We start from the raw sequence: 19,207 nt of genomic DNA on the forward strand, positions 1-19,207 counted from the left end.
ACTTGGAGGCCTCTGGTGACAGGTAGTAAAGGGACAGATGTAAAACTGGGCCTGCTTTATGCTGAAGGACAAGCTCAGATTCCAAAGGGCATCCCCAGGCTTGAGGGAGTATATGGGCTGATCTGGACAAGAGGGAACTCTGTGCAGGAAGCACTGCACAGTTCTGATGAAAACATAACTTAGGAGCATGAATGACATGGGGGCTGTATATAGGTGAGAGATGTTGGGCAGATGAGGCAAAGTGTGTTGGGCCCAGCTGGAGTCTGTGGCCACAGCCTCCAAGCCACTGAGGCAGAGTAGAGCATAGCAGCCCATGGGACCCACAGGGCAGGCTGAAAGCTACCACCATCCTGACTTCCTTCTCCATGCCACTCATTATTTCTCCTTCCCAGTGTCTCCTCAAAGATTGTGTTTAACAGTGTTAACCATCAGTGTTTCACCTTGAAAGCAGATGAAATGGCGTCTCCTATGGAGAACATGCTGGGGGAGCATTTGCCCCCCCTAAGTTACACTTTTGATCCTTGGGTAGCCAGGATGCCCATGCCTAGATTCAGAGATTTCCACCATGCTTAAAACAGTTTGCTCTTGAGTTCAAGTTGGAAATGGGAGGACAGGGATTCCAGATGCAGTTAGTCTTCCAATACTGCCAATTCTTCTTTCTCAATGTTTCTCAGGCAATAACCTACTGACTACCAGCCTCTAGTCTTGTTCTTTCGGTCATCTCAATACCTGCTACTACAGATGTTTTCTTGAGTCAGATTTGAACACACACACACACACACAGGTGCACACACTTTATATTCTTCAGTGTTTCTCTATTATTCATGGGCTAATAGTCAAGAGTTACCATGAATGGGCACTAAGTTGAGCCACAAGGATGGCAGATATGTAGTTTTTAGCCCTTCCAACTGAATGTCTGTGGCCTGCAGGGTTCTCAGAGCTTGGTCCAAGCTGACATTCTCCCTGAACACCATCAGGGCCTATGTGTACTCTCTGTCATTGTGGAACCTCAAAGTCCCTTCTGCCCATTTCTGTCTTGATTCTTTCCTTGACCCTCCAGGTCAAGTTCATTGCTTCCCTAGGCTTGTGGTTCCAGGTGCTTCTTTCTCTGTTCATACATACCCTGTATACTGGACTGTCCATGTTGGCTTTTTGCCTCCCTAAGGCCTGGGCACTGGGAGAGCTTTGGCATCTCTGAAAACCCACATGAAGCACAATGCCTATAGGCATTTGCCTGTAGGCATTTGAAGAGCATTTGCCAGCTGCTCCTAGAACTGATAAGAAGATAGATGGACAAAGTATGGGGACACATGGAGGGTCAGCTTGACAGATGTTTTTCAGAGCTGCTGTTGAGAAGTCACTGGTACTATTTAGGTGGTTAAACTAGATGACCTTTAATGACCCTCTATTCAGAGATGCTGTCCTATTTCTTTCCCTTCTTTCCACCACTTTTCAAGATGGCCTCACTGAATCAGGCATCATCATCAATTGCTCCAAGGGCTTGGCCTGGCACAGTGCGTTTGCTTTAAGGCACACCTAAGAAGGTTGTGGTGGGAAAAGCCTTTAGGCCTCTGGACTTTCCTACCAGGTAGGGAAGAAGCTAGGACCTGGTTGAGGTCAGCCAGTATGGATCAGCCTTGAGGTCACTAAAAGGGTGTCTGTAAGGCTTTGGGTCAACTGAGTAGGGAGGGAAAGGGCCCTTTCATCTGAAAACTTCAGGCAAGAAGTAAAATCTTAAGTTTTTAATCTTGTTTGGATTTACAGCAAAGTTGGTGGCTTGGCTGCTGCAGTGCTTATAGGTACTGGAAGAATACGCCTAGGGAGCAGGTGGAGCACATGCTCTAGGTCTGAGAAATCGGGGAGGGAGCAGAAGGTACACGTGCACCCTCTGTCCTTGTGGAACCTCAAAATCCCTTCTGCCTCTGGGGAGCTGCTCCCCAGCTCCATGCTCAGTCTGCCTGTGGGCTGGCCTCCTGGCAGGGACAACAGAACCCTGTGGCAGCAACATGTAGCTGGCATTCCCATGGGCCCAAGGCAGTGAAATGTAGTTGGAAAGCCACTGCTGCTTGACTGTGGGGCAGAAAGTCTCTTGGGATGCCCTGGGTTGGTCCCATCACCACACCTAGATAGGAGGTCTATAGCAAAAGGAGGTAAGAGGCACTGGGGCATAATCGAGGTCCAGGAGCCCAGGTTAGGACTATGGGGATGAAGAAGGCTGTGTTACAGGGATGGTTACTGACCTGGCCTCAGAGTGTTAGGGTCAGGTCAGCCCCTCCCACGAAGCGGGACTGGACACAAGTCACCTGAGGCAGCTGAGCTTGGAAGCGCCTGACAGCTGCCACGTTGATACCCGGGCACATGGCCACGTCCAATACCCGGATCTGCTTGCATGCTTGCCTAATGGTATCCAGAGTTCTGTGGGGAGACTACCAGATGAGTGCTTGATGCAGCATGGGGTCCCAGCCCAGCCACTGCACCTGACTCCATCAGCTCAGCATCATAATACACACTCACTGCTCTGTGAGTTGACTGCAGCTGGACAGGTTGAGGTGCTGCAGCCTTGGCCAGTACCCTGCTGCCTGGGCCCAGCCCTCGTCGCTGATGTGGCTGCAATGACTCAGCACCAAGTGTTCCAAGCTGGGGCAGCCTCTGGCCACTGCCACCAAGCCCATGTCTGTGAGTGCTGGCAATAGGCTCAGTGACAACTGCCTCAGCTGGGGGAACTGCAGTACCTGCAAGGATAGGGTAGATGGAGCATGATATTGGAGCCCAGAAACCTTACAGTTTCTCTGCCTTTAGTAAAGGGAGTAGCCAGAAGCCTAGGAGAAAGGAACTCCAAGGAACTTTTTTCCAAAATGTGAGTTGGCCCAGTTCCCTGCCTCCAGCCCCAGGATCCCCAGCCTGTCCACACCTTGGCCAAACTGGCATCAGTCAGCTTGCTGCAGGCTGTCAGGTCCAACTCCTGCAGGGCCTGCAGTGTGAGCAGGGATGAACTCTGTAGCTTGGGAGAAGCATCCTCAGGACCTGAGGCCTGATACTCCAGCTCTGGGCATAGCTGTGAGGAGAAATGCTCTGCTTCTCAGCTTCTTCCTGAGTTTGCCCTTAAATAATCTTAGAGGGAGAGGCAGGAAAGTAGCTGTGTTCATAGACCATCCCACCCTTCCTGACTTTGAGGGCCTCATACCTGGGGACACATTGCAGGCTTTTCACTTGATTCTTCCAGCCCCAGAAGCCCCCAGTCACGGAGCTCCTTGCACCAAGCCAGGCGCAGAACAGAGAGGTGGGGGTGGTAGGTGCAGATGGCCTGCAGGGTCCGATTGGAGAGGGCCACACAGGAGGACAAGTCTAGCATTCTAAGGCTTGGGCCCAGTGTTGGGATCAGAGAAAGCATTGAGGCATCCTAGGAGGAAGTGAGGGAGGAGAGCACAGAGGAGCAGCTTGTTCCTGTGCCACCAGGCTTGGTGGGGTCATCAGCAAGGGCCTGCACTAGGTTCTTACCCACTAGCAACAGGGAGCTGCCAGAAGGTCCTAGGAAAGAAGTAACATGGTTCCTATGTTGGATTGAAAGTTTGGAAATGGACAGGGTAGATTGTCAGGGTGGGAGATTTAGAGGGGGTTGCTAAAGGACAAAATGATTGGGGCAGGAAGGAAGCAGATGGAAATTTCTAAGGCAGCTGCCCAGTTTGTTCTCCCTGCCCTTTCTGAAGGGGTGAGCTGAGACAGCACTCTGACCATAGCTCATTGGGTCAGGGGTGGACAGCTGACCCTCACTGAGCCAATCAGACATGCTACCGCTAGAATTTGAACCAGAACTGTGGGGTTGAAGTGGGGGATAGAGTGTCACCTGCCAGAAGTCTGGTGGCATGTGAGATGATGGGCCACATCATGGGCCAGATCACTTGTGGTGTCTTGGACCTCACTCTGTCTGGGCCCCAAATGGGCTCTGGGGAGGCATGCCAGCAGCACTGTCCACCTAGGCTCTTGTCCTCTTGCAGACTATGACCCAAATTCAACTTGAACTACTACTCTTTGGACATAAACACTGGGTAGTTCCTCCCTGGGGCCAGAGACCCAGCTCCCCAAGCCCCACCCTAGGAGGAAGAGGGGCATGGTATGCTCACCTTCAGCGAAGAGCAGTATGCCAGCCTGAGGGAGGTCAGTGGGGGTGGAGCTCCACTCACCGAGCCCAGGGCCTGGGCCAGTTCCCGCCCGCTCACTAGGCAGCACTCAGCCATATCCAGGCTCTGCAACTCTCGCAGGCCCCCTAGGGCTGTACATCCTGCATCTGTCAGCCGTTGAAGCTTTCCCAGGCTGAGGTGCTGCAGGTGCTGCAGGCCACGGCTCACGGCCAAGAGTGCCCCATCAGTCAGTTCTGAGCAGCCACTGAGGTCCAGGGAGGTAAGACCTGGTTGCTGGCGGCACAGGGTGGCCACAGCCTCTGTGGAAAGGTCCCGGCAGCTGTGCAGGCTCAGCTCCTGCAGCTGCAGCCCAGCTACCTGGCCCAGGGAATGTAGGGCCTCAGGTGGTAAGCCAGTGCCACTCAGATCTAGGGCACGCAATTTGCCAGCTCGCTCTTTCACAAATCGCAGCAGGTTATGGAAGGAGAGTTGGGAGGGAGAGTAGTCCTGGGGGTTGATGGAACTCTGAGCTGGGCTCAGCTCAAAATTGAGGTGGCAATAGGCCAAGGAGAGGCGCTCCAGACTGGGGACACAGCTGCTGAGCTGGTTGAAGCTGAGATCGGCCAGGTTCCGCAGGCAAGCCAGCTTGAGCTCGCGCAGGCCACTCAATGCCTGCCGGACACGCTGGGCCATCTCTGGCTGAGCCAATAGTGTGCCTGATGTGAAGAGGCTGTTGCAGCCACTGAGGTCAAGGGTGCGCAGAGCTGGGCATCCCAGGATCAGGGCCACAAAGGAAGCCTCTGTGGGACTGCCCCCACCCAGGCACAAGCTCTGCAGGTGTGGGCCTAGGTGATAGGCAACAGACTGCAGCACCAGGTGCGAGGTTGGTGAGCCATCCAGGTTGGTCAGGCTGATGCAGGAGATGCCCCTGAGGCCCAAACTCTTGATGGCCAAAAGGGAGGCAGAAGACACTGGGATGTTGTACCGCACATTTGTCTAAAGGGCAGAAGCAGGCCTGGGGTTAGCCCTCTGACCAGAAGTTGATGACAGGTCAGGAAGGGCCTTTCCACAGTGAGGACCTACCATGGTATAGGGTCATGTGTGGCTGAGGGGAGTGTGGGTGGGGAGTGTGGGTAGGAAGTGGGAGCTGGGAAGGTATGTCCTGCTGGGGTTTGAAGATGACCACCAAGGGCAGGCCTGAAAAGCTGGTGAAGGACAGCGCTAGATGCTGAGGGAGGGGAAGGAACAGAATGGGGAATTGGCATGCTGAGCACAGGAGGGCTGTGATATGACCTGGAAGGAAGTCCAGTGAAACTACACAGGGTAGAAGAACAAAATATGCTGGTCCCTAACCTTTGGTACCTCAGAAGGAAGCCCTGAGATTCATGGACCCAGCCTCCTCCTCCAAGAACTGTATTAGCTAAGCAACCAGCTTCTCCATGACCCCTTTTTAGAGACCATATAAAGAGCCTCAAGAACAGCTGAAGACAGGAAGAAGTGAAGTGGGCAGTACTCACTCAGGCACATGAATGTTTGTATTATTATTATTATTATTATTATTATTATTATTATTATTTTAGTACTGGGGATTGAACTCAGGGCCTCATACATGCTAGGCAAGCACTCCAACACTGAACTACTACACCTCTAGTTCCCCTCCCTCTTTTATTTCAGTAATAGGGATGCTCTACTACTAAGCTACATTCCCAGTTCTTTTCATTTTTTAATTTTGAGACCAGATCTCACTAAGTTGCCAAGGCTAGTCTCAAACTTGCAAACCTCCTGTGTCAGCCTCCCAAAGTGTTGGGATTACAGGAATATGCCATTGCACCCAGCTTTAAAAAAAAAATTTTTTTTTGAATTGAACCCAAGAGTGCTGAGTCATGTCCCCAGACCTTTTTATTTTTTATTTTTAGAGGGCCTATTTATTTAAGAGCTAAATTGCTTAGGGCCTCCCTAAGTTCTTGAGTCTGGCCTTGAATTTGTGATCCTCCTGCCTCAAGCTCCAGGATTATAGGTGTGCGCCACCATGCCCGTCCCAGCTAATATTTTGAAACAGGGTTTAAGTTGTCCAAGCTGGTCTCAAACCTTCAATCCTCCTGCCTAAGTCTCCAATTAGCTGATATTACAGGTATGCATTTCTACCACCCAACAACAACAAAAAGGGTTTTGTGTGTGTGTCTGTGTATGTGCACGCACACATACACACACACACACACACACACAGGCACAAACTAACATAGGTAAGGTTGCCTGGAACTGGGCCCTGAAGAATCTCTGTGGCACAACTCTAGAACACACATCTATCTCTCCAGGTGAGGAAGGATAAGCCTCCCATTTTGTGGGGGCTGGATTTAATAATTTAACAAGTCTCAAAGGTACCAACGAAGTTGAATTGGCTCTGCCACAGAGAAGCAAGGAAGAGAGAATGGGGAGTGCATAGTTGGACTAGGGTGGGACCCAAGACATGAGCTCAGGGTAAGTGGTAAGAATAAGTTGGCTTGAATAGGAGTTTGGGAGTCTCTGGCTAAGGGAGAGTCTTTCATGAACCTTCCCTGACCTTGTGCCAGAGGGAGCCAAGGGGAAGCCAGTACAATTTGTGTGGAATAGGTCTGTGGAGAAGAGAGGGAGGGGAAGGAACAGAGTGGAGAATTGGCTTAGCTTTTAAAATTCTAGCCCTGTTGCTCTACCTCTTGCCCAGGTTTCAGGCACACAGAATTCAAAGAAGGCTCTTAAGTGTGAAATATGATATGTCAAGAACTATGTAATGTTTTGAACAATCAACAATAAAAATTAAAAAAAAAACAAAGAAGGCTCTTGTTTTAGCATCAACAAGGTCCTAATACAGGAGAGCTAGCTCCTCAAAATACCTTCCTTTTCAGTAACTATAAAAACAAGCCTTTGTCCCCTGATTGTACCCCACAGAACAGCACCAAAGGAAATGAGAAAGGCAGAAGTGACACTGGATGGGCTCTTGCAAAACCTTATTGATAGGACTCTCCCAGGAAGCATGGAACCCATTCCTAAGTGGGTTCTGCCCCAGGTGGAGGCAGCTGGCCAAGGCTACAGTGGTAGGAAGGAACATGCATAGAGATGGGTACTAGTTCCTGGTTTCTCTCACAGTAGATTGGCTAGGTTCTCCTTCCAGACCATACTTCCAAATCATGGTCCTTCCTGGTGAAAGGAGCACTCACCACAGATCCCCTTATGGTGGGAGGATAGTGGGGACTCCCAAGGGCCTGGGTCTCTTTTTTAGATTTAAGGAGAACTGGAGAAGATTCCAGTGTGTCAGGCTAGGGAAGGAGATGAAAAGATCATAGAGAGAAGTTTGTAGAAAAGAAAGGAAAATTATGCCTCCAGCCACTGCCTAACCCTACATGAGATGAGTCAGTCTGAGGCTGAATAAACTAGGGCTAGGGGAGCTGGGAGCAGCTAGGTGGCTCAGCCAGCACCTGCCCCACCACTCACATATGACTGAGAAGCCCAGATCCCTGCAGGCCCCCAGAAGACACAAGTGCTCAGCCTCTTTCCCCTCCTTAGAGCCTGAGCAGCCAGTAATGTATCCTTTCCCACTACCTCCCTATGAACAAGGTAGACAGACAGCCAAGGAAGGGCACTGGCAGTCATCCCAGGGCTAGGCTACACCTGCTGCTGGCAGCAAAAACCCACCCCCAAAATAGGCAGGGCATGGCCTGAGGACTTCCAGTTATTAGGAAGGAGGCTTATGACTAACTGTGGTCCCATACGGTTTTCATTGGTAGGGTGAGGGCAGCCTCTAAGCCTTCACCCAGAGGCCTATCCTGCTCCTGAGGTCAGCTGGACTTTTAAGTGTGGAAGCCCAGGAAGAGCCTTTTAGGGAAATTTATCTCTTTGGGGAGTATGGCAGCATGTGAAAGCAAGCCTCCTGGGATCTGAACTTTAGCTCTTCCTTTGCCCAGGAAGATGCTTCTAGAGGTCAGAGGGGAGACTGCAAGGGCACCTGCTCCAGCTTCAGCCACCCCACGCAGAGAGGTCAACTGGGGCAGGAAAGGACAGTGGAAGGCAGAAGCTGAGCTGTTTTTCATTCTTGCTCCACAGTGATCAACTCAGTAGCAGCAATCAGGGTTCCCCAGGGCATGGGCAGGGCCTGGGGGTGTGTGTGCTGCTACGCTTGCCTGCAGTGAGACAAACTGGAAGTAAGTGAACAGTGGGTCAGGTCAAGGGGAATAAGAAGTCACTAAATTCAGCAATCTATCCTGGCCTGGTAGGACACAGGCCCTGGCCTGGCCTTGGTAGGCCAGTGTCTTCCACAACACAGTAGCTGGGGCACTGCCTTCTCATCAACCTGCCTACACCTGGGCTCTGAAAGATGATTCCTGTTCACGGGGTTTTGCAGATTGTTTTCTGGAATATGGTAGTGCTGAGGTGTGGGCAGTGCCCTGGATGCCTAGGTGTCTATGGCCTGGCCTCCCAGTGCCCCCAGCCCAGTGGGACTGAGCTTTGCAGAGGTATCAAATAAATCTTTTTGTGGTGCGGGGTGCCAGGGCACTCTATCACTGACCCACACCCCCAGCCCTACTTTGTTTTTTATTAAGAGACAGGGTCTCACTGAGTTGCTTAGTGCCTCACTTTTGCTGAGGCTGGCTTTGAACTCAGGATCCTGCTGCCTCAGCCTCCAGAGCCACTGAGATTACAGGCGTGCACCACTGCATTTGGCCCAAATAAATCTTAATCAACATTTTGGAGGTTCTGATTAGCTGGAGCAGCCCTGTGCTATATTGGTGGACTCCAGGATTCCAGCTGCTGACCCTAGCTTCCTTCTCTCTTCCTCCCTTCTCCTCCTCCACTTCATCTACACCCAGGGGCTTGACTGCCCCCTCTGCCCTCTTCTCCTTTACTGGCCTCTATGAGTCTTACCCCTCCACTGCTCCTCTTCAGGGCTTATTGCCTTGCCTCCCTCACACTGCTGAGCTTGCTGTCCTTGCCTGGACACAGATGATGAGGCCAACTGCCTCTTTGGAGTCTATGCTGGGGATACAGAATGCTACAGAAAGCCAGGGTATTCCCTCTTTCCTACACCTCCAGCATAAGCCTCCTCCATCCTGCCTCCTTTCATGTCCCCACAAGAGTTCTCCCCAAGTCCACCATCTTCATCTCTGAGCCTCCTGCAGCAGACCCCCCTCACTGAACCTTCTCAGAGATGACCTGTTCTGCTTTAAAAAGAAACAAAAGCCATCAGTTGCAAGGTCTCTCCCCTTTCCCTGTCATGTCCACCAACTGCCTCCCTCTACTGTCCTTTGGGTTGTAGTCAACCCCCTTCTTTTGGTCTGCTAAGTTATTCCCACCTTCACTTATGCCTTTCTACTGCTCCTTCCTCAGAACCCACAAATAACAACAGTCTTAAATCACACAAGCTCCCTTTATCCTCTCCTCACTTCTATTTCTCCGATTGTAGTCAAGCCCTTGGAGACACAAGGGAACACCCACATCTGTATCTGGCCTTCTAGTTCTTCCTTGCCTCATTCATTAACTCTTTACCACAGCCCCCACACAGTCACCCATTCCTGGCAACAGCTTCCCTCCAGCAAGATCACCAACAATCCTGGAGTTCCTTCTCGGTGTCCTCTTTGCCATGCCATCTGGTATGGGTGGTCAGGAGCCATTCCCCTTGACACTACTTCCTAGTGGGGGTTCTGAGACTGCCTTCCTGGCTCTCCTGTAACTTTCCAGCCTGCTTCTGCTTTGGGGGTCTCTTCTCACCAAAGAAGAGAGACCCAGTCCAGTCCATATCCATATCACCCTGAATATGCCTGATCTTGGACGTAAGTACCTGGATGGCAGACCCAGTCCACAGATTAGTGAGTTCCTTCTGGTTTGTCTCACCTAATAGCATGCGTGTGTCATGGACATGCAAGTGTATCAGTGGCACATGTATGTCAGAGGATATACAATCTTTGTCCTCTTCTGTGTGCCCCTGGGCATAATATACTTCACCCCATGGGGCAATCTTTCTAACTACTTTCTTTCTGATCTGCATCATTTTCCTGAATCCCAGGCCCTAGGAGCCAACTGCTTTGTGGACTTCGCTCTAGATAACCCCAGAGTTACTTATAGATAACATGCGCAAATCTGAATTTACCACTGTATCCCCAACTCTCCTCTTCCACTTTTTTTTTTTTTTTTTGGTGCTAGGGATTGAACTCAAGGGCATTTTACTAACAGCTACATCACCAGTTGTTTTTTATTTTGAAACAGGGTCTTGCTAAGTTGCTGAGGGTCTAGCTGCTGGGGCTGGTCTCTAGAGTCACTGGGATTATAAGTGTGTGCCACTGTGCCAGGCTATTCTTTTCAAATTATTATTATTTTGTTATTGTTGACATTATTATTACTACTATTATTATTGGTACTGGGTATTGAACCCAGGAGTGCTTTACCGCTGAGCTACATCCCCAGTCCTTTTTTTAACAACTTGAGACAGGATCTTGCTAAGCTGCTGTGACTGACCTCAAACTTGTGATCCTCCTTTCTCAGCCTCCCCAGTTGCCAGGATTACAGTTATGAGCTACTGCTAATCCTCCTCCTAAATTGTTACCTCCCCTCACCTCTCACATCCATAATGATTAAAGTCTCTTCCATTCCATTTATTTGATATATTGAGGTATGTTTTTCTGCTCCAATCTCACTGCTTCTGCCTTAGTTCGGGTTCCCTTATTGTTTGTTAGGAATATGTCACGGAAGCTTTCTTCTCACCACAGTTCTAGCCTCTAGTGTCTCTGACTCTAAAACCATCTTTGATCTTTTCACCAGGATGACCCCCACCAAAAAGCAAATCTGACTGTGCTCTTCAAACCTTCTGCCAGGTCCCCTCATCCACAGGAGAGGCTAAGCTTCCTAGCTGTCATTCAAACCCTTCTGTATCAGAAGGCAGCCTAACTCAGCCCACCTCTCCGCATGTCCACTCTCCTTTTCTCCTAGCCCAGCTCTGGGAATTCCCACTTCTGACCACTGTCTTACCCTGCCATGCTTCCAGTCAGCTACTTTGTGTTTTGATGGGTCTCACCCCTCACCTTCTCCTATTTGTCTATTTGGCAAATATTTATTCCTCTTTCTCTTTTTGTGGTGCTGGGAGTTGAATTCAGGTCATCCCAGGTGCCAGGCAAGTACTCTATACCCCCAGCTCTATCCCCACCTTGAGTTCCAGGCTGAGTGTCTTCTTCTCCATGAATTCTTTTCTGGATCTTTTCTCTGCATCCCCCATTTGCCTTGCACAGACTCCAAATGCAACACCCTAGTCCCTTTTTGCTTGTGTTTTTCTCCCCCTCCCCAACTCCAGAGCACCACATCTTCCTCACTTCTGCCTCCTCAGTGACCAGCACAGTGCTTGACACGAACAGAAACATGTGAGTGAGTCTCTGATAATTTTCAGTCTTCCTTTTGCCCTGTGACTATTCTAAAGTCCTTTGCTGAGGCCCTGGCCTCTATCTCTCTTTTCACTATCTTATGACAATTTGGCCCCAAAACTCATCAAGCCAAGTGGCCACTAAGGAACTAGATGCTTCTGAGGAACTTCCTCCATCCCCATGGCTCTGCTTCCTCAGGAAGGGGTGGCATTTCTGCCTCTTAAGCAAGACCAAGCCTAGTGCACTGAAGCCTATCCCTGCTACCACGTGAGGTGGCATCCACTATTCCTAATCTCTCTCCTGCCTACATACATCCCTCCTCTATGGACTTTCTCCCTCATTTGACACATTTGACATTTCTCCTAATCAAAATTACTTTGTCAAGTCCACCTCAACCTCTTGTTTCTGCCCAATTTATTTCCTTTCTTCCAAGGGGAAGTTTCTTACAAATGAGGTCACTCTCCATCTACACTTCCTTTCTTTTCTCATTCATTCTTCAGCTTGCCTGGCTTTTCCTCACCACTAGATACTAAATATTGCTGACATCACTGGTAGTCCCTTGGTTATCAAATGTTATGGACACTATTTTAAAAAAATTTTCTGAACTCTTTATGGCATTTGACACCACTAATCATCCACCTGATCCTTTAAAGCTCTCCTGTCTTGGACTCTATGCCCTCCTCTTTGGAATCTCCTCAGTCACTTCAATAGAGATGTCTCTTCCTTGCTGTGCCTTGGACTGGCATCCTCCCGCTGGAGAATTTGCTATGGCCTGCCTGCTGTTCTCTGGCTCTTCATGTTTTCCCTGGGGGAGGTTACTCAGATCTGTGGTTTCATTTCTATCCATTTAAAAATTTTCATTTTGCTGAAAATAGAACCCAGGATCTCACAAATACTAAGTAAGTGTGTTCCACCACTGAGCTACACCCCCAGATCCATACATTCTTTCTTTTTTTTTTTTTTTTGGTACCGGGGATTGAACCCTGGGGTGCCTTACCACTGAGCCACATCCCCAGCCCTTTTTATTTTTTATTTTGAGACAGGGTCTCTTTAAGTTGCTTAGGGCCTTGCTAAGTTGCTGAGGCTGGCCTTAAACTAGTGATCTTCCACGCCTCTCAAGTCACTGGAATTACAGACATGAGCCACTACACCTGGCCCCTATCCAATTCTTTAATGACACCCAATTCTATACTCATTACCCAGACCTTTCTCTTAAATTCCTCACTCAGAACTACTAACTGGATTGCACTATCTAAATATCTCACACTTCAATTTTTCAATAAGTCAAAAGTCAGATACCCTCAGATACTAAAATCACTGACATTGGATAGAAAATTTGACAACAGACCCTACTTAATACATATGTTTTGTTATGTGACAGGTGAGGGTTCCAACCTAAGAAGGGGAAGATGGTGTTGGGGCTATTTGAAAATTAATCACTTTAGCTTCTTATAACATAAATGAAAATAAATTTTACCAATAAGAATTCAAATCATAAGACAGAAGAAATAATCTGCTGTCAACATAAAACTGCTCTAAGAAATAATGTCTATTTTGAGAGGAGGCAAGGGATCTTCACGTTTAAGCAACAATGGAAGAAATAAAAAGAAAAGCAATGTTGAGAAACAACAACACAGAAACTTATTTCTGCATCTCTTAAATAAAAACACATATCTACCAATCAAAATAAAAGGCAAACATATTAGAAATATATTTCAATAAATATATAAGGAATTAATCTCTTTAATGTATAAGAAGTTCATACAAATGGGTAAGAAAAATACTAAGACCCTAGCAGTTAAAAGGATGAAGAACATGAATAAACAAACAAACAAAAAAAAGAGGGAAATACAAATGGTAAACTAATGAGAAAAACTGTTCAACCTCACTGATCATAAAAGAAATCAGTGCTAAGAGCTATTATTGTTTGCCTTTCAAACTAGTAAGAGGTCTGCATTTACCTCCTGGCGAGGCTGCCTCCCTACTTTCAAGCTTGCCCTCTCCAGTCCAACTGTACTGCAGAGCTTCTAACATACAGTCACAAACTGTCACTCGCTTGCCTTATCATTCCTTAAAGGGCTCAAGATGGTAATCAGGAGAAAACCCAACTCTGCTGTCTGGCACATCTGTCAGCTTACAGTCTGCCTCCGTTTTAGTCTCATCTCCCATATGTATCTCAGTTACAATTACATGGAACTTTGTGGTCATTTCCAGGACTATTCCACATCTTGGTGTCTCTATCTGTGCTGTTACTGGTCCGAGAAAACCAACCTTCATCTTCACCCTGTTCCTCAAGGAGGCCTTCCCTGGAATTACTGGTCAACCTCATTTGCATATCCTTCTTCAGGTCCCTGTTGCACCCTTCCATGCCAGGGCCACAACACTGTGCACATGATATCATGATCATTCATGCTACTTGTCTTTCTCCTGCATGGGACTATGAGCTCCTTAGAAAACTATCTTATTCATCTGTATAACCCCAGTCCTAAGCCCAGTATGCATGGACGTAGGAGTACATCAGAATGGATGGATGGATGAATAGATGACATATGAACAGGACTGTGAGCAAGCTGAAGTGACAGACAACTGAGAATGGGTCAGGTGGGTGGGTACCTTACCTCCCGAAGGGCATTCTGGGCTGCACAGTACCAAGCCCGACTCACGAGAGAGGCCTCTTTCTGATCTGACAGAGGAAGGAAGCTCAGAATATACGTGAGCATCTGAGGGAAAAAGACAGGGCATTGGGGCTGTTAGAGCTGGGGGGTCCTTTGGAACCTACTCCAGCTGATAGCACAGTGGATTCATTTTGGATTTGAAGTTTCACAGAGTATTCACTTCCCCTCTCCAACTTCCAGGCATCTTCACTGTGAGTAAAACTTTCCTGAGCCCTCTCTGGATGCACACTTTTACTAACTGGTAAAAATCAAACTTCCTGCCCAGTTTAATAGAAAAAGCCTGGGATATTGGGGCCATATAAACCTAGTTTCAAATCCCTAATCTGTTAATGATCTCTCTGATCCTTGTTTTCTTTATCTATAAAATGGCAATGTAATGAGACTTAAATGGGTTTCTGTGAGAATTAAGTAACAGCACAGTGTCTTGCATAGATCTGGAACACGGCAAGTCAAATATCTTCCTTTGATTCTCTGAAGCCCCACTTCCTCCTCCTGCCCTCACAAGTTCAGCTCTGGGACCCTCACTCTTTCCAAATTCTCCAATGCCAACTTGCCTTCTTAACCGGCTATTAAGAAATGATCCCAGCAAGACCCACCCTGGGAGCCTCTGGCTCTCCTTCCATCTATACTCTATGAGGCTGGGGTGGTGAGGTTGGATGCTCTAAAGGGGACTGACTGGAAATGGGTCACTTGTGAGGCTAAGAACAATTTATTAGCTATTTTTTTCCTTCTCAAATCTTCCTTTCTTGAGACCTGTAACATTGTTTTCTAGGCCTCAGCCCAGCATTCTTTTTGGCCTGCTTCTGGATTCTTCTGTGACTCCCAGGCTTCACACTTGGGTCTTTTGATCTTCAGTTTACTCATACATAAACAACCAACAAGAGCCTCATATTGTCCTACGTACCAAGTGCAAGTCCAGTATTGCCAACTATCTTCCCAAATGACTCACCATCACCTTAATTGATATTTTGCCTTCAATCCAACTTTCCCCTTTAATGCCAATACTGCACCCCATCTGAAGGTCCTGGTAACACTTTGGACTCATGTTCTTCTATCCCTTATTTCAAAAAACAAGTATAAAATAGAGGCTTTAGGAAACACTAACCAAGACTCATTCAAATCCCAGCTCCATTACTTCCTAGCTGTGTCTCTTCAGGCAGTGTACTTGACCTCTCTGAACTTCAGTTTCTGTATGTATGAAACAGACATTTAAAAAAATCTAGATCATAGTCTTATAGGGACTAGATGATCCATAAATGGTTGCTGGATTACTGTTACTAATATTTCTACCTTTACAACTTTACCACTATAGCAGCTAAGATCTTCATCACCCCAGACCTGGATTCCTTCCACAATCTTGACCTTACCTTCAAGTTCAACTTCGCTAATCCCTTCTGTACTGTCACAAGGTTAACTGTCCTAAACAAAACAAAACAAAACCTGTTTCCTGTTTCAGCATACTCCTGATGGAAACCTTCAGGGTTATTCAGTCCTCTCAGGAAAAAGTCTCCACTCCTGAGGCAGAACTGCCAGGTCTCCATGCCTGATCTGGTCCACTGGTCCTAGAGCTTCCCTGATCCATCCTTTCTACTGCCCTACAAACACAGCATGTCTTGTGGGCCTCTTTCTTGGGTTGTCATTCCTTAAGCTTGATTTCACTACTCCACTCTGATTTCTCCTTCCCTTCTCAGATGCTGAACATATATGAGATGCTCTGTCAATACTTACAGGATTATAGTAAGGATAGGCAGTCCTCTACCTCTATTTTCACCAAAGATTTGCTCAGGGAAGGGATAGGGAGATAAAGCAGATGATTACTGAGAGGAGAATGACTTTGAAGTACAGCCTGGGTTAGGGAGGGGAAGCATGGGGAAGAGAGTACTGACAGGGACTGGGAATGACCAAGCTCCTATCCTTAGGGGGAAGCAGGGAAGCTGCTGAGCTAAGATAGTGGCCATCCTGTCTCCTAAGCTAAACAGCTAGCAGCTAACTCCAGGAGCAAAGGGAGGGGAAAAAAATTGATCATGGGAGTGGAGGACATGATGAATTAAGCTTAGAAAGGTGGTCTTTATAGAGAGACTAGAGAATGGGATGAATCCCATCCCAAGGGGCTACTAGACATACCAAGCGGCTTCTAGAGATACAATGGAAAATCCACGGGATCTATGGGCAAAAATGGATATCCTCTGGGGCCAAGGAAGAAATGGATACAGTTGCAGAATACTCATTGAACTGGGAGCAGCCCTATTTTTGCTGAGAGGGAGCACTCCTATGGGTGGTGGGAGGGGGATGCAATCTTCAGGGCAAAAGGGATGGAGAGGCCATTCCAAGATACCACTGGCACTGGAGACAAAACCTGTTATCTTCTGGCCCAGGAAGGCAGAAGGCAGAGTGGTCTTGCCCCTGGCTAAGAAGAATCAAACAGCCCATGGGGTGAAAGAGGTAGGGGCGCCATCACTATGGGACTAGGGGCCGGGTAGCAGGCCTGTCTTTGCTAAAGAACCTCAGCGACCATTCCCAGAATTGATGGGGAGGGAATAGTCTGTTTCCCACTGCCCGGGAGAGCAGACGAAGGAAGTGGAGTGAGCAACCCAAGGGGCCAACGGGGATAAGATCGGTTACCCTTCAGGGACGATGGAATGGAGCAGACATCTTCCAGAACTGAGGGGGAGGGGACGGCAATCTGAAACGAAGGGGATGGGCAGAAATCTGTCCTCGCTAAGGTGACAGAGCAGGCATCTCCTGGGGCCGATTGGGAAGGAGAGGACGGTTCCCCAAGCTAAGGGGATAGAGTGGCCCAAAAGTGGGGCCGTTACCCAGAGCTTGCAGGTCCTGGGATCCACCGGGCGGGTCGTTTCCGCCAGGCGGAAGGCGCAAGGCGAGCTTACTGACAGTCCCTCCCCAAAGCTCGGGACCCCAAGGGCGGGGCCTGTCCGGAGCTAGGCCGGAGGGCGGCTTCTTCTCACCTCCAGGGGCAGCGACTCCGCCATCGCATCCCTGCCGCCTCCGCCCCCGCGCAAGACTTTCTGGGAAATGTAGTTCCGTTAGTTCTGGGGGCGGGACTTGGGAAAGGAAGTGAGTCCCACTTCCGTCCATGATCTGACGATTTTGGTCTGCACCGGAAGTGCAAGCGTTGCCGATGTGGTACCCACCGTCTGGTGTGGTTCGCTCGCCCTTGTTTCCCTGCCTGGGTATTTGCGTCGCACCATGGCGGTAAGGAGGACGGGTAGGGCGGGGTCCACATGGGCAAATCTCCCGCGGCCTGGAGAATGAAAATAGAGGGACATCAAGGGATGCGGGACGGGCCAGAGGAGGGCGCTATCCAATGAGTGGACTATACTAGAGTGAGCGGGGTGTTGAAGGGAGACAGAGATGGCGGCGCAGGACCACACCAAAACTAGTACCAGAGGGGGTGTGTTATTTCGCCATTATTTTCACATCTGCAATCCAGTAGAAGCCCGAGAGAGGTACCATATAACCCCACTCAAGAGTGCCCTCGAGGTGCTGTCAGCCCAAAGCTGGGCCTTGCTGGGGGAGCTGGAGAAGGCATAAGCCTAGCGTTCGATTGTTCAGGACCAGCAGGAAGCAATCGAAGCTGGGGATGCTGTAAAGATGGTGTCAGCTCTAGACAGTATGGACTGGAGGAGGAGTGGACATCCCAGGGACCGTGGGGACCTGGCTGAGATGCAGATGGGACACTGTAGCCAACCAGGGTGGGGGAGGAAGTGAGGGGCTGAGAAGAGCTCTGACGGCATCTCATATTTCCTCTGCAGCCCAAGGGCAAAGTGGGCACCAGAGGGAAGAAGCAGATATTTGAAGAGAACAGAGAGACCCTAAAGTTCTATCTGAGGATCATACTGGGGGCCAACGTAAGTATCTGCCTTTCTTCTCAACGTAGCTCCGCAGTACTCAGCTCTGGTGAAGAGTGGTGGTGACAGCTAAGGCTCCAAAGAAGTACATTCAAAAAGAAATGAGAGGGGACTGGGGTGTGTAGCTCAGTGGTAGAATCTTTTTGTCTAGCCATGCATCTGGTTCTGCCCATAGCCTGACCTAGTTCTTAGGTACAGTTGTGGGAGGCCCATGGTTTGAAGCATCTTTTGACCCCAGCCTGATCCTGTTTGTTTGTAGGCCATTTACTGCCTTGTGACCTTGGTTGTCTTCTACTCATCTGCCTCATTTTGGGCCTGGGTAAGTATCTTCATCCTGGAAAGTGGATGAGTGCATAGGTCCAGTGGTTGGTTTTGATATCCCTATTCTTGCTCTGCAGATGGCCCTTGGCTTTAGTTTGGCAGTATATGGGGCCAGCTACCACTCTATGAGCTCGATGGCTCGGGCAGCCTTCTCTGAAGATGGGGCCTTGATGGATGGTGGCATGGACCTCAACATGGAACAGGGCATGGCAGAGTGAGTGTCCCCCACCGCCAGCCCAGGTGAGCGGCCCCAGGGCTGGGGCACTGGGGCCCAGAGAACCTAAGGCTCACAGCTATCTGTAACTTGAAGAAAGTGGAAGGAAAACAAAATGGGGCCCATTTACTGTCTTTGGCAACCTCCCTTCTATCCACAGGCACCTTAAGGATGTGATCCTGCTGACAGCTATTGTGCAGGTTCTGAGCTGCTTCTCCCTCTATATCTGGTCCTTTTGGCTTCTGGTATGTGGGCTTGAGGGTTTCCTTAAAAAAGGCATCTAACCCTCCCTATCCTTCATTTTTTGCACCCAACTTCAAGTTATCTTTTCTCTTAGGCTCCAGGCCGGGCCCTTTATCTCTTATGGGTGAATGTGCTGGGACCCTGGTTCACAGCAGACAGTGGCACCCCAGCACCGGAGCACAACGAGAAACGGCAGCGCCGACAGGAGCGGCGGCAGATGAAGCGGCTATAGCCATTGAAATTGTGGCCATAGGCTCCTGGGCACTGGGTTGCATGGCCTCAGTGCCTGGAGCAATGAGAGCCTAGTCCAGGCCAAAAGCAGCCTGAGGTATAGAATTGTTGAATAAATGTCTTAGAATGTGGCTAATGGGTGTGTGTGTGAGTTAAT

At 49.0% G+C, this 19,207-nt stretch overlaps 2 protein-coding genes across 3 annotated transcripts; one reads left to right on the top strand and one right to left on the bottom strand.

The window, feature by feature from the left end:
• Nucleotides 1–1,552: 1,552 nt before the first annotated feature.
• Nucleotides 1,553–17,180, bottom strand: LOC113200048 (Leucine-rich repeat-containing protein 29). Its single transcript, XM_026413318.2, has 8 exons — nt 17,139–17,180; nt 14,116–14,217; nt 4,122–5,114; nt 3,185–3,400; nt 2,912–3,055; nt 2,515–2,732; nt 2,241–2,415; nt 1,553–2,135 (listed from the first exon to the last, which is right to left on the bottom strand). The coding sequence occupies exons 1-7, from the start codon at nt 17,160–17,162 to the stop codon at nt 2,247–2,249; spliced, it is 1,866 nt and encodes a 621-aa protein (XP_026269103.2). The 5' UTR covers nt 17,163–17,180; the 3' UTR covers nt 1,553–2,135; nt 2,241–2,246.
• Nucleotides 17,181–17,281: 101 nt separating this feature from the next.
• Nucleotides 17,282–19,176, top strand: Tmem208 (transmembrane protein 208). Of its 2 annotated transcripts, XM_026413280.2 has the most exons (6): nt 17,282–17,385; nt 17,946–18,041; nt 18,301–18,360; nt 18,440–18,576; nt 18,737–18,821; nt 18,914–19,176. In XM_026413280.2, exons 1-6 carry the CDS (start codon nt 17,380–17,382, stop codon nt 19,049–19,051), a joined length of 522 nt encoding a protein of 173 aa, XP_026269065.1. In that variant the 5' UTR covers nt 17,282–17,379; the 3' UTR covers nt 19,052–19,176. The 2 variants fall into 2 exon arrangements, with proteins under 2 accessions (XP_026269065.1, XP_077649020.1); XM_077792894.1 differs by lacking the exon at nt 18,914–19,176 and having other exon boundaries at nt 18,440–18,602; nt 18,737–18,822.
• Nucleotides 19,177–19,207: the final 31 nt, after the last annotated feature.

The sequence above is a fragment of the Urocitellus parryii genome, chromosome 15 (assembly GCF_045843805.1).
Source record: "Urocitellus parryii isolate mUroPar1 chromosome 15, mUroPar1.hap1, whole genome shotgun sequence".
Lineage (NCBI taxonomy): Eukaryota > Metazoa > Chordata > Mammalia > Rodentia > Sciuridae > Urocitellus > Urocitellus parryii.

Bases quoted from the DNA above. Each gene is read 5' to 3' on its own strand.
- Tmem208 (XM_026413280.2), top strand. The intron at 18,042-18,300 runs GTAAGTATCTGC...GTTTGTTTGTAG, and splicing joins GGATCATACTGGGGGCCAAC to GCCATTTACTGCCTTGTGAC. The intron at 18,822-18,913 runs GTATGTGGGCTT...CTTTTCTCTTAG, and splicing joins TCTGGTCCTTTTGGCTTCTG to GCTCCAGGCCGGGCCCTTTA.
- LOC113200048 (XM_026413318.2), bottom strand. From the start codon at position 17,162: ATGGCGGAGTCGCTGCCCCTGGAG. The intron at 3,401-4,121 runs GTGAGCATACCA...ACTTCCTCCTAG, and splicing joins CATACTGCTCTTCGCTGAAG to GATGCCTCAATGCTTTCTCT. The intron at 3,056-3,184 runs GTATGAGGCCCT...TTCTCCTCACAG, and splicing joins AGCCTGCAATGTGTCCCCAG to CTATGCCCAGAGCTGGAGTA.